Source organism: Ziziphus jujuba, chromosome 3 (genome assembly GCF_031755915.1).
Source record: "Ziziphus jujuba cultivar Dongzao chromosome 3, ASM3175591v1".
In the NCBI taxonomy this organism is placed as follows: domain Eukaryota; kingdom Viridiplantae; phylum Streptophyta; class Magnoliopsida; order Rosales; family Rhamnaceae; genus Ziziphus; species Ziziphus jujuba.
Window position 1 is genome coordinate 32,395,156 of NC_083381.1, and position 13,512 is coordinate 32,408,667.

Sequence of the window (13,512 nt, forward strand, 5' to 3'; positions counted from 1 at the left end):
ACTTTGGTATTGTAAAGGCCAAACTATGTTCCAAATATATTTTCTGATTTACTCTTTCTTAAGGACACATATAGGTCTCCTCGGAAACCTCAGATGAGATTAACCCCATTTCATTCAATATATATATATATATATATATATTTATATATAACTATTCTTGATTTTATTATGTCTAAGATATTATTATGTCTAAGATACGATATAAAAAATTTAAATTGTATTTTAACTTTATAAATTCAAAATATCCTAACTGGATCAGAATTATGTGTGTAATATATTTTATTTCTTACCTTTTTAATTTTTTGGTTTGAGTAATGTGAAAGGCCAAAGACCAAAACAACAAACTAAACAAAAATGGTTCCAGGTATCCGAAGCCCAAACTATTTTACTTCAATGATGTTGCTTTGGGCTTTTGGCCCTCCAAACTATTCAATTAAAAGGAAAAGATTTCAATGAAACTCTACAATAATCAGTCTCTTTTTCTTTTTTCTTTTTTCTTTTTTTTTATTATTATTTTGAAAATCTATGTATAGAAGACTAAGTATAGGCATCTTAAAAATATGTTTTTTTTTAATTAAATTGCAAAAGAAAAATAAAAATAATGGTCTTAGCTTTTTCCAATGTATCGTTCTCATTACCAAGGTTTATGGATCCTGCTCTACTATTTAACCATTGTTTTTCACGCTCTAGCAGCCTTTCATTTTCTTTTCAAGTAAGCTGAAATTAATTCTCTTTTTTTATTATTAATTTATTTATTTTCTTAGGTTAATTTATTAATTTATTAATCAACCAGACAGCAAGACGACAATTCCTTTGTGCTGATGCTGATGACTATAAGCAATGTATAAAGAGATTAAAGTCGGCCAATATTTTCTTTATTAATTGAAACAAACATAAGAAAATTAATGGCAGCAACTTTGAAAACTGTATCTATCTAATATAATATCTTTCCAATAATATTAATTAATTAACTAGTTAATGTCTCCTGAATATTGTCAAAAACCACTTGTCAAGATACCATAGGTTAATTAATAGATGTACTTAGGCAGTGTTTTAACTTCAAACCTACTCAGGTCCTAAGTTAGACTAGATTTAGAGGAAATTCCCTTTTCTTATTTGATTTAGAATATATTATAATAAATAAATTTTTTTTTAAAAAAAAAAAAACAATCAAACCCATTCACAACTTTTTCAAAACTATTTTAAACAATTATAAAAATCCAAATAAAGGACAGCGCCTACAAAAATGACATCTATATGGTTCATAGAATGGTGCATGGTCATGGGAAGCAAAAATGATGTACATGCATTGATTGAGGAACAAGCGCATGTGATCATAAATATTGTTGCAGGAAAAATATTAGACAAAGATCTTTCATTTCAATCAAACCCAAAAAATCATTGGTCAATATTTGACCCTTATCATGTACTACAGATAGCTTCTCTTTAGAAAGAGAAAGAAAAAAGAGGAAATATAGAATAGGGTTTGAATTTTGAATTTTAAATTTTAAATTTTGACAGTTTTAATCATTACCAACTAAACTAATATATTAATATGACAAATGCTAAAGTTTTGGACCGTAACTTCAACCAGTGGGCATAACATTTTTAACATCACCAACTATTCAACTTAAGGGCTAATGGGTGTAGTTTGGTGGGCATGGTGGTGGAGGTGGGATGAATGTGACTCCACCAGGGGAATGTGGTTATCAACCTTCATATGCACTTCAACTTCAATGTCTGTTTGAAAAGCCTTGGGCTGGGTGTGTCTCATGTCTCATGGCTCATGGCTCCTGGCCGATGGGGTACCTTTATTATTACATGCTCTCATCTCATGCTTTGTAGTACACCAATCATTTCTGTCGTATCCATCTACTCATTATATGTTATATGTTTATAGTTATATGTTAATACAATATATATGATAATATTACATTATATGTTTATAACTATGTGTTAATACAATATATATGATAATATTACAGGAGGGAGGGAAAGTTATCCGATGAAAAAGGATAATCATTTATAATTATCAAATCCCCGATATTATACAAATCTAATAACTATAAATGGTTACTATCCATCAAAATAAAATAAAAAACAATCATTTATAATTATTAAATCACCTATATTATACAAATCTAATAGCTATAAATGAGTAGTACCAGTAATATAATGGGTGATTTTATCCTGTATATTTGTCCATTGTAAAGCCTAAATAATGGTGGTTTATTAAAAAACAAAAAAAAAAAAAAATTATGCAATTTTACAGGTGACACTTTGCTAATGTGCGCAACCACGCCCAACATAGCCTACGGTATATATCTTTTTAAATAATTTAAAAAGCACCAATAATATATTTTATGAATATTTCTTATCCTTTGGATTTGATTATTTAATAATCTGGACACTGGATTCTTGGCCAGAACAAGTTGTTTAAGATTTTAATCAAACTATTAACTATAGCATCCCAACATGATTGAAAAAATAGAGAGAAAAGAATATATTATTGAGGCCATAATGACCACTTTTGTTATCTTTTTTATATTACTACCATTTTATTGGATTCACTCTTTCATAAAGAGCCATTAAAATGAGATTTCTATCCTTGCTGAGAACTTCCAATTTGAACATAAAAGCCAAACAGAAAAGATAACCAAAAACAAAAACAAAAAAATAACTTACCCCTTATCAAAGCAATTAAAGATTGTTTCTACAACCATAAACACACCTGCAAAGAAAATAGACTTGGATCTTTTTTTTTTTTTTTTTTCTGCATTTTGTTAAAAAACGAAAAAAAGAAATAAAAAGAAGATAATAAAAATAATTTCACCTACATTTTTAAACTAAAAAAATTCCAGTAAACTAGAGAGAAAAAAATATGAGTACATCCCATTTGTCTAACATGGGCAATTTGGAGTTAGAATTTTAAATCAAAAGGCCAGAATCATCAGCTTGGCTTTCCATCATTCTTGTCATCAGGTAAATTCTCAATTCTCAGGAAGAAAAATAATAAAGATTCGGCTAGCCGATTAACTGAAATATATATACACTGCTCAGCAGAAAATTAACTGTTACCCACGCATCAAATCAATGTCGACATGGGTGTTACGCATATCCAATGCTCGTGATGCCGGCCAAACACCCACTGAAGACGTCGGAGTCAGGTTTTGGTTCGGTGCCAGGCTATTCAAAGCAGCTTGATTGTCAACTGTTTGGTGATCAGAATCTGTAGCACCTTCAAGAGCTTCCCTTTTCTTGTTCTTCGTCTTTGAACCGCCCCACAAGAAGCTCCCCACAATCACCTGGAGTCATTGCCATCATTCACTTCTCAACAATATTTTCGGAATATATACATCCATATATATATATATATATATAGAGAGAGAGAGAGAGAGAGAGAGACTGTGTGCGTTTGTGCTTGATCTAAGTAGTTTGGTAGAATTCGCCCATGTCACAAAACATGTTTAGGAAAATGTTTCTGGTTGCAATACTACAACATCATAATGGTTGCTCAAACCATAACAACAAGAAGCTACCTGGACAGGGCTTGCTGCAATGAGGATTCCACCTACTCCTCCACCGATAACACGACCATCAGGACTGGCAAGGGAGACACTCAGACCACCACTTCGATTACGAGCACCACCACTATCAGTGTGCAAATAAGACCCTGATAGACAAATTATCTCGAATCTCCCCTACATACAAAGAGCTCTTTCCTTGTCAGCCACATTGGATTACATTATATAATTTTTAAGAAAAAATAAACTTGCTTTGGAAAGTCCCAAAATCTATCCAAAACATGGGCCAGAACTATACATAATCAAATAAATTCCACAAAGGATAGGCAACCTCTCGCTCTATGAAAGATTCAAACAAATAAATGACTAACGAAATATACAAAAGCGCTCTTACCTCGTATGTGACAGTACCACCGGATGTTGAAGGCTGACGAAGTGTCACAGTAGAGACTGCACCATTCGCTGACAAAATACATACAGCCCTTGGTCCCTGCTGTGAAAATGACATAATTTTTGTTGCGATGTCCTACAGAAAAAGAGAGTAACATTCAAAACACAAGAAACTCCTTATTATCTGAAAAATCATACCAAAAGATAAGAGTACTTTTCTAAGATGAAAACAACAGAAACTTCAAGAAGATATCAAGAAGCTCACTAAAGAGATAATATCAATATTAACTATGACACTTCAATATTTACTTGGGACATGAGGGCCATGAACCAAAATTCATAATAAGCTTCAATCAGATTTCCTATGGGAAGTTCCCCATTCAGTAGCATTTTTATTCATACAAGATAACATAAATAGATAGTTTCTAGGTAACATTCAAGAATCTACAATAAACATATCAGCTTTTCTCCGTTATTTCCACATTGATTATACTTTATTCATCTCTTAACTCTACAGAGCCCAAATAAAATGATAAAATTAAAAGAGGTTGGCTAAAACTCTAATTTTCAATATTTCCCCATCAGTTTCTTGTGAATTTGATTAATTAGACATCCTTATCAACATTGCATCTAGGATTTGTCTCCCAAACTTAACATTTTCTATGCAAATAGCATTGCTTTCAAAAAATTTAGTTCTGGTCCTAATTTAATTGGAAAAGAAAAAGCCATGTAATATAGTGACTAAAAGAAACACATGGGATCCATCTTTATATGACCTAAAGCTCAAGATTTGGCTAAAGAAAAAAAGAAAGATTTTACCCTCCATGAACAAAAATAAATAAACAATAAAGCCATGCTTAATTGAGCTATAAGATAGAGACATCGATACATATTTTTGAGAAAAATATGGCATACTTCTCCAACTGCAACGGTGATAATGTGTGGAGTAAATCCCATCCCAGCCGAACCAGACAGCCATTCACCTGGAAATATTATTAACCATTGCAAACTCAGTCACATACTAAAAAGAAATATTGCAGGATTACAACATACATAAACCATATTTTGATATGAATCAACCCATAATAAGTTCATATGAAGCCTTGAATACAAATCAAATAGTTCACTAATAGTTGTTTTAACAGCATAGAATCACAGAGGGAATAGCATGCATATGTATCCATAAAATTTTCATGAGAATATTTTCTGTCATTGCTTTCTGTGCCATTGGTTTCATTTTGCATTCTTCAGTTCCTTTAAGTGGTTTAAAAGGCCAGAACAAAACAACTGCCAACCAATCAGGCAAAAAAGAGGTTCCAACCTTAAATCTATGTATACAGTGAATTCCACCAAAATTCTCTTTTCCACCCTACAAACTCCTCTGATTACAAAAATCTAGATAAAGCGTTCCAATGTTTATGCAACTTACATAAACCCCATAGTTTACGGAACATATTTGGTCTGCTTAATCAAATAAAAATTTACTGAACATGTTTGGTCTAATTAATCAATCTCCATCCGGAACTACAAGCCATCTTTGCTACTGTCTATTCTAACCTCTAATATCAAAACATCTTATTTTTCTCAGCAATAACCTACCACGTATAATCGATAGTGCAAATTAATATCAGAAGCCCCCACACAGACAGTCCTTTCACTCTCACATTTTTTTTTTTTTTTCCTTAAATGAAACTTAGACTTCAAGTATTGATATAAATCAATTCTTGTAAATATTTCCTTATAAAATTGACGATCAAATGGTACTTGGATTGATAAGGTCTCTAAAAATACCAACAGAACAAAAAGGTAGATCGAGGTAGTGTACACAGGTAATAGGTTTTACGTTAAACATACGCAATTCATATATAGGCATATTTGAATAAACAATTAATTTACAGTTAAGATAGTTACAAATGAAAACAGATCATAGGGTAACATATGAGATGGCAAATATGAACAAAGACAAAATTTTAGGCTTGATTAATTTAAGAAAAGAATGCACAGATAAAATTTCCTCTAAACTTGAAAATCCTACATGTATTAATCCAACCAAGAGCTTACTTATATTGATTGAATGCACTTATTGCAGTCAATCTCAAAACAGAAATTAAATTTTCCAAAAGAAACTTACCAAGAGAAGCTAATTGTTGCTTCTTCCCGGTCCCTGGTGGCCGTCCTCTACCTCGTTTTGGGGTTGGTGTTACCATTCCAGGATTACTAGTAGGTGAAGGTGACAATGCCAGTGACACAGTCCCATCTGGACCATATTTCCTAGGCCTTCCTCTTTTCCTTTTCGCAGGCTCACCTGATGGCACCATAGATGGTGCACCCATATTAACACCAGCATGAGGTGACATTGCTGATGAAGGCTCTACCGGTAATGTGGATCCAATAGTATTGCCCCCCATATTTGATTGAAATGATACATTCGGATTAGACATGGGATGCATGCCTGGTGATGCATGTAACCCAGATTGTGTTCCTGAGCCAGAGACAGCTATCCCTCTTTGTGTATAATAAGATGCAGACCCAGACAAAGCCATAGGGTCCCGCCGATCCATGCATTTACTTCTACTAACCGAGGAATTAATTATCAGAAGAAATTTCTACTCCAAACTTTCAACCCAAGGAAGAAACTCTGAATGTTTGATACAGTGACAAACTCTACACAAAGAGTAAATTCAAAAAAATGTGAACCCAATTTGTGAGTACTTGACAGGGTTCCATCAGGGTATTGAATAAAGAAGCTTTTTCTTATAGATTGTAGAATCAAAAAGAAATTTGCCTTATGAAATACAGCTATGCATTTGGAAAACAAGTTCATTTACTACTTCATATCTTTCCTTTTCCCAACAACTACTGTACATCAGTTTTGAATTTAGAAAAACTCTGAGAAACTACATTGTTTGAAGAATGACGCCTAGAAAATGCAACAAATTCATTTATGGAGATCTTTAAACCTAGACGTGATATGAAAGGGGCAAGAAAAACAAAAAGAAAATGAAACAACTTCCAAGATATAATCGACCCTCAGATTCTAAAGAAACAACTAGCAAGTGAAAAGGTGAAAATAAAATACATATATATATAGATATATATGTATACATGTATATTTATTAAATATAAATTTTAGGAAAAGCAACAGCAGTGGAGAAAAAATCAAACAACTTTTTAAGAACAATAAAATAAAACAAAGAGATAAAAATGTTCAAAGTTCAAAAGCCAATGAATTAATGAGAGACAAACATGGAAGCTATTTTTACAGCTTACCAAACGAATAAGAGGCAACCAAAAGGCTTGGTGTTGAAGATAAAAGAAGAGACACTGAAACAGGTCCACTGTCACCAACCCATTATAAAGCCTTTAATACCAAGCATCTTCTAAGCCAACCCCATAAGCATAGAAACAAAGCTCAACAGCCTTGAAACCCTCCAAACCCTCCCCCCAACAACAATAAAATGATTTAAAAAAAATTGAAGGAAAAAAAAAAAACCCCACAAAAAAAAATAAATAAAAATAAAAAAGAAAAAGTTCAAGTCAATGCCATTCAAGAACTCGAACCCAGTTCTTATATTTCAACCAGAAAAAAAAGAACCCAGTTCTTGTATTACCCCACAGAATGTGAAAAAATGCAAAGAAAAGAAAAGGACACCTCAATAATGGATATTAAAGAGAGACAGAACTGACATTTTTGTGCAGAGTTAACCCTCGAACATCTTCTCTCCCTCTTATCAAACAAGACAAACAAGAAAGGAGAAATGTGGGAAGAAAAAGACTTTCCACACACAGAGAGACAATCTTTGGTTTCTACTATGGGGGTTTTAAGTTTAAAGGTCGAACCTTTTCTCACTGGGTCTCTCTCAAAACAACGAAAGGTTGAAGCATTTGGTTATGGGAAAGCAAAATGGAACTCAAAAAAAAGAGAGAGGTCCAGTCCAAAGAAGAAGGCACTAAAGGTCGAACAGTTTTTTTTCTGGGAAATTAAAGACTCTGTGAAAATGCACAGAGAAAGAAAGAGAAAGAAGAAGAGGGCATTGTATGTGTGTGGGAAAGAGAGAGTTGGTATTTACTACTAGTACTAGCACAAGTCCTTATCTGAATGCATTTTTCTAGGGGCAGAGTTCTCTCTCCTCTCCAATAAATCTAAAACAATAATAAAATAAGTAGATAAACAGAAAAAAAATAAATATATATAAATATAAATATAAATAAATAAATAAAGCTGTTTATCTTTCTCTCCCTAAAAAGGGTTTTTGAGTCTCTCTCTTCTTCCTCTCTGTTTTCCTAAAAGCTGTTTGTGAATTGTGACCCAAGTGGCTGATGATGCTTCTTGGGTTTTGCTTTGCTTTTGGTGTACATGGCTTATTGCTTTTTTATTTTTATTTTTATTTTTTGAGTCTTCATAAACAAACAAAAACCTGAACAGAAAATAATAATAATAATAACAATAACAATAAATGAATAAAGCACTTCTTCTTTGGATAATACTGAATTTTATTTATTTATTTATTATTTTTATTTAATGGGTATTTTTTTTCTTGTTTTTTCTGAATTTCGAGTATTTAATTTCCAGATGTGTGACTCTGCTAGGTTTGGTTATGCCAGGGAATCCTGTTCCACGCGTATTTATAAGCGCGTGTCATTTTTTTTTTTTTTTTTGGGTCTTTTGGACTTATCCTCACTCGTTTCCATTTTTTTTTTCTATTAATTTAAATGTTGTAAATAAATAGTGGTTTTAAAATAAAAGTGTTACAGAATATAATATATATATATATATATATATGTATGTGTGAAATTTAATGTGAATATTTAAATTATTACATAGTGGATTTTTATAGTTTCTTATATTTTGATAATTATTAATTCTAATGGAAGACAATTTCAAAATTTTACGTTGCATTTATTTTTTTGATAAAATTTTACCTCGAAATTTAGATAATAATTATCTATTATTAAATTGAGGTTGGCCAATCTTTTAAGCATCCAATATGTGTAATTGTGTATCCTTTTAAAAGAAAAGTGTCAAACAGTGAAACGAAAATAAAATATAATTAATTAAGGTATATTTGGGACGAATTTGGAAACTAGAAGATAGGGGAAAAAAAAAATTAGGCATTTTCATTTTTCATTATTTTTTACCATTTTTTATTTAAACTTTAGTTTTTCCATTAAGAAAAAAAGCCAAGACCTAAATATGATATTAAATTTTAGTATCTAATTAATCAATTTAGTTTTTTATATTCCCATCAAAACAAATCATTCTAATTTCTCTTGTGTTTCCTTTCTATATTCCAAACTCCAAATATAGGAATAACGGTTTCCATTGTGCTGTAGCAATGAAATTAAACACAATGTTTAATAAAAAATTAATATTATTATAAAATAATATTGTTTTCTCCATATAATCTCATAGGACAACTAATAACAAAATCATTATCTCTTTGCTAAAAAGTGTTCCATTCTTCTTTACCTAGATAACAATAATAATAATAATAATAATAATAAATTTTCACTTTTAAATTCACCTCTAAGTTCAACGCATATATTTCTATGGTTCCTCCAAATTCAACCTTAGGAATGTAACACTGAATGGTGCCAAAATATCGGCCTCTTTCATTCAAACTTCAATTAATAATTATTAAATTATAGTATTTATAATTATTATATATTTAAATAAACTCTTTTAGGTTTTAGTCTATAACAGAACAAACATCATGCACTAATAAATGTAATGAATTAATAACTCATGTACTTGAGTGCTTTAATTTAATTCTTGAAAATATACAAATGTCAATTACACATTCAATTGATTATAATTACATGAAAATGATGCTAAGTTGTTAATTTTTTTTTAAAATTGTGTAGAAAATTTTGGCATCGAATAAAAAGCAGTACAAAAAAAGAAAGAGTTTTTGTTAATTCCAAAAACAAACTTGCTTTTATTAAGAAAATTACTTTGTTAACAACGACGACAACAACAACAACAACAAATTTCATAAGAACCTTTTTTTTTTTTTTTTTTTTAAAAAAAATAGAGTGCTTTTGTATGAAATGCACATCTCTTTGAAAGCGCGTGAAGAAAAGCAATACAAGTTGTCAAATTGTCATTCAAAATATGACCACTGAAAACCGGGTTTGGGCCCTGCCCCGAGAGAGGATGACTTTGTTTGCATGTGAGTATGTGACTTTCATTTCCACTTTTATTTTATTATTATTTTTAAATTTCAATGCTTTATTTTTATTATTATTTTTTTTTGGGCAAAGAAAATTTCCATGCCTTTATGATGGACCATGAGCCTCAAAATAAATATCTTGAAGAGCATTGCTATTCTTACCCGCATGAGCACCAATCCAAACTCAACTATGATGGACAACTTTAGGGTTAGGGTTTGGTCCTTATCCCATGGGATATTTTTAGCCATGAGAATGTTCTTTTTTTCAAGGTTGACATAATTTGTGCTTGTTATAAGATAGATATCCTTTGCCATCCAATAAGGAAACCAAATTGGCCCCAAATCATTCAAATTTTTAGCTTCAATTTACCATTTAAAATCATTGTATGCTTGATAATATTTTGATACGCATTAAACATTTTAAGTTTTTGAAAAAGATATAAACAACTTTAGCTACCATGTGTAAACACGTTATTAAAAATTGTCTGACTAAAATGAGATATCAAATAGTAAAATGTTGTAGTGAATAGATAAGTAAAATGAGGTATCAAATAGTAAAATGTTGAAGTGCATAGATAAGTAAAATGAGGTATCAAATAGTAAAATGTTGAAATGAATAGTTAAGTAGTTTCCTCTTATTATTATTTTTTAAGAATTTAGATTTAAATTCTTAGAGAAGGAAATAATTTTGATGCTAAAGAAAAGTTATTCATCGTAAAATTTGTTTGTTTTTTTGTATTTATTAATTTTATTTTTTTTAAGGAGAGGATAGAGAGTAAAGTAAATAGTTTTCATTTCCCTAATTTTCTTATAGAAATGCTAATCACAATTAGTAAATTTACTCGTTATTCTTAGCAAAGAATAAAAATAATGAAAATACTACTAGAGAATTAAAAACAAAAATGTTACCAAATGAGTTAATTATGAGTTTAATTTTTGTTTTTTTAATTGTACACTTTAATGATTAAGATTCTATTTGTGAATGGTTTTGAAACTCAAAAACTGATTATAAGAAAAATCTAAAACTATTTTAAGTCTTTGATAAAATATAAATTTTTTGATTTTATGAGAATATATATATTTTTAACAGCTATTTTTAAAAAGCAGTAAAAAATATTAGCTTTTGAGATTTTGATTTTAGCTTCTCTAGCTGTCCATAATTAAAATATCAATTAAAAGCTAATATCACATTTTTTTCTAGATATATTGATATTCTACTAGATAACCTTATGATCAACATTTTTCATTCTTTACTTTTTTCCATTTACTATATATATTTTTTTATCATTATTTACTATAACTGTAATGAAAAATTGTGTTAAATATTTAACAATATATGTTATAATAATAAAACTATAATACTACAAATAAAAAATATAATAAAAAATATATTTTTAAATTATTATATACCGTAACAATAATTAAACACTATTATTTACCAAACACTTAAACATTGATTTTAAATTATACAATAATTATGAATTAGCAACAGATTATTTCTGCAGCACAACTAAAATTGATTTTTTTAAAAGCTACTGCAGTACCAAACTACTAAGTCTAAGATTTTATCTATTATTATGTAGTCAGTGTTAATTAGTTTGAAAAAGCCTCTTCCCCTCTCAATATTACATTATAAGCTCCATAGGCATAATCTATTGGTAACATTTTTGGGTCATCATACAACCAAAATAACAAGAAGAAGATAAAATCTCATATTTTATTGACAGTGGAAGGTTCAATAAAATTTCAATAAAATGGGGGAAGGAATTAAGGGGAGCTTAATGATGTTTAGGAACCTATATGCGCACTCTCAAGCAAACCCCAAATAATAGTCCTTCGTGATTACAAAATGAAGGGGGCCAAAAAATCTATTAAATATCTATTAAATGTATCCAAATAGCATTTTTATTTATTTATTATTTTTTGAGTTTTTCTTTATCCAAATCCGTGGAATGAAGGCTGAGTTTCATTTCGAGGTGGGTGGCATTCACTTTCCTTGGCCAATACTTAATAGAATAATGTCATAAAGAATGTTGGAAAAAAGATAGATGGTATAAAATAGTGGGTTTGGGATTATCTTATATTATTTTATTCATTATTCTTATTATAATACTACATCTTTGGATTGTTGCATGAAATTATGGAAGTCTCTTTGTTTGGGTCCTACTTGGGATCATCAACTCCAAAAATGGAAGTACCTTTGAACTCTGTTTTAACACAAGTTTATCCAAATTTTTTAACTCAAAAAGATTTTTTTTTTTTTATTTATTATGATGCTTTTTGTCCACACACCCAAATAGCCAACATAAAATCCTGTCCACAGATTAAGATTTTTTCTTCCCCCATAAATTAAAGTGGGGTACCAAAGTCCTTTTCATTATCAATGGTCAATTTCAAATATATATATATGTATATAATTTGAAGTTGCTACGTTTTTTATTTGATACAATGTTGTTGTTTTTGTTCCTAAGACAATGCCAATGTAATATAAAATACATATATGATTGGTTCCAAGTATATTGGAATTTTGTTAATAAAGCTAAAGATTTAAAGAATTTTTATTAGGGGGAAAATAAATAGATTGGCTTATTTGAATATTTGTTTAACACCAGTCGACATTTGAAAACTCGGTGGAGACAAATGATGTAGTAGAACGATTCATACATAGGATTTCGCAATACATATGATATAAATATTATGTTTTCTTTGAATATGAAATGATGAAAAAATATTTTCACAAATATATATATAGTCCGTTTATGATGCGGACGGTTCTTATTCGGATCACAGTATTGGTGATAATTTTTCATAGTATTGGTGATGATTTTCTAAAAAACCGTTGTTAATACTATAAAAAACCGTCACTAATACTGCGGTTTTTATGCGAATCGACCTTATTATAGAATTTCCGTATATATATATTCAACTAAACATTTATTACTGTTGGCAGTGCACCCGATTGTATATTATTAATATTAAAATTATAATGTAGCTTTCAAACGATAGACTTTTTTTTTTTGGGGGATAAATTTCAAAAGATAGAGTTGATAATACTAATAAAAAAAACTTGATAATATTTTTTTAGAAAAGACACCTTATAATAATTTTTTTTGGTCAAACAATTATAATAATTGAGAAAAAAAAAAAACTAGTTGCATATATAATTGTTTGCACGTTTTACGAAATCTTAAGTGTATTTATAACTAACTCACGAAAAAAACGAAAAAGAAAAAAAAAGAGAGTGTCTTTAATAATTTTGAGATCTAAAAAGTAATTCTAACTCCAAAATGTATTATTTGATCTTTTTGTTACTGTTTTGTGGCCTAATTCTAATAAAAAAAAATTATTTATCACTTGTAAATATATTCATCAGTGAAACCTAACTTATATTGGTATTTGGTAATTCAAGTTAATTGTTCAAAAAA

General features: G+C 29.7%; 1 protein-coding gene across 4 annotated transcripts; it reads right to left on the reverse strand.

Annotated features, from left to right (window-relative positions):
- Positions 1-2,815: 2,815 nt before the first annotated feature.
- LOC107433418 (AT-hook motif nuclear-localized protein 9) lies at positions 2,816-8,217 on the reverse strand. Of its 4 annotated transcripts, none has more exons than XM_048477910.2 (7): positions 7,602-8,217; positions 7,185-7,252; positions 6,046-6,485; positions 4,830-4,897; positions 3,919-4,050; positions 3,540-3,701; positions 2,816-3,305 (listed from the first exon to the last, which is right to left on the reverse strand). In XM_048477910.2, the coding sequence occupies exons 3-7, from the start codon at positions 6,473-6,475 to the stop codon at positions 3,075-3,077; spliced, it is 1,023 nt and encodes a 340-aa protein (XP_048333867.1). In that variant the 5' UTR covers positions 6,476-6,485; positions 7,185-7,252; positions 7,602-8,217; the 3' UTR covers positions 2,816-3,074. The 4 variants fall into 4 exon arrangements, with proteins under 4 accessions (XP_048333867.1, XP_048333865.1, XP_060671827.1 ...); XM_048477908.2 differs by having other exon boundaries at positions 6,046-6,578; positions 7,602-8,216; XM_060815844.1 differs by lacking the exon at positions 7,185-7,252.
- Positions 8,218-13,512: the final 5,295 nt, after the last annotated feature.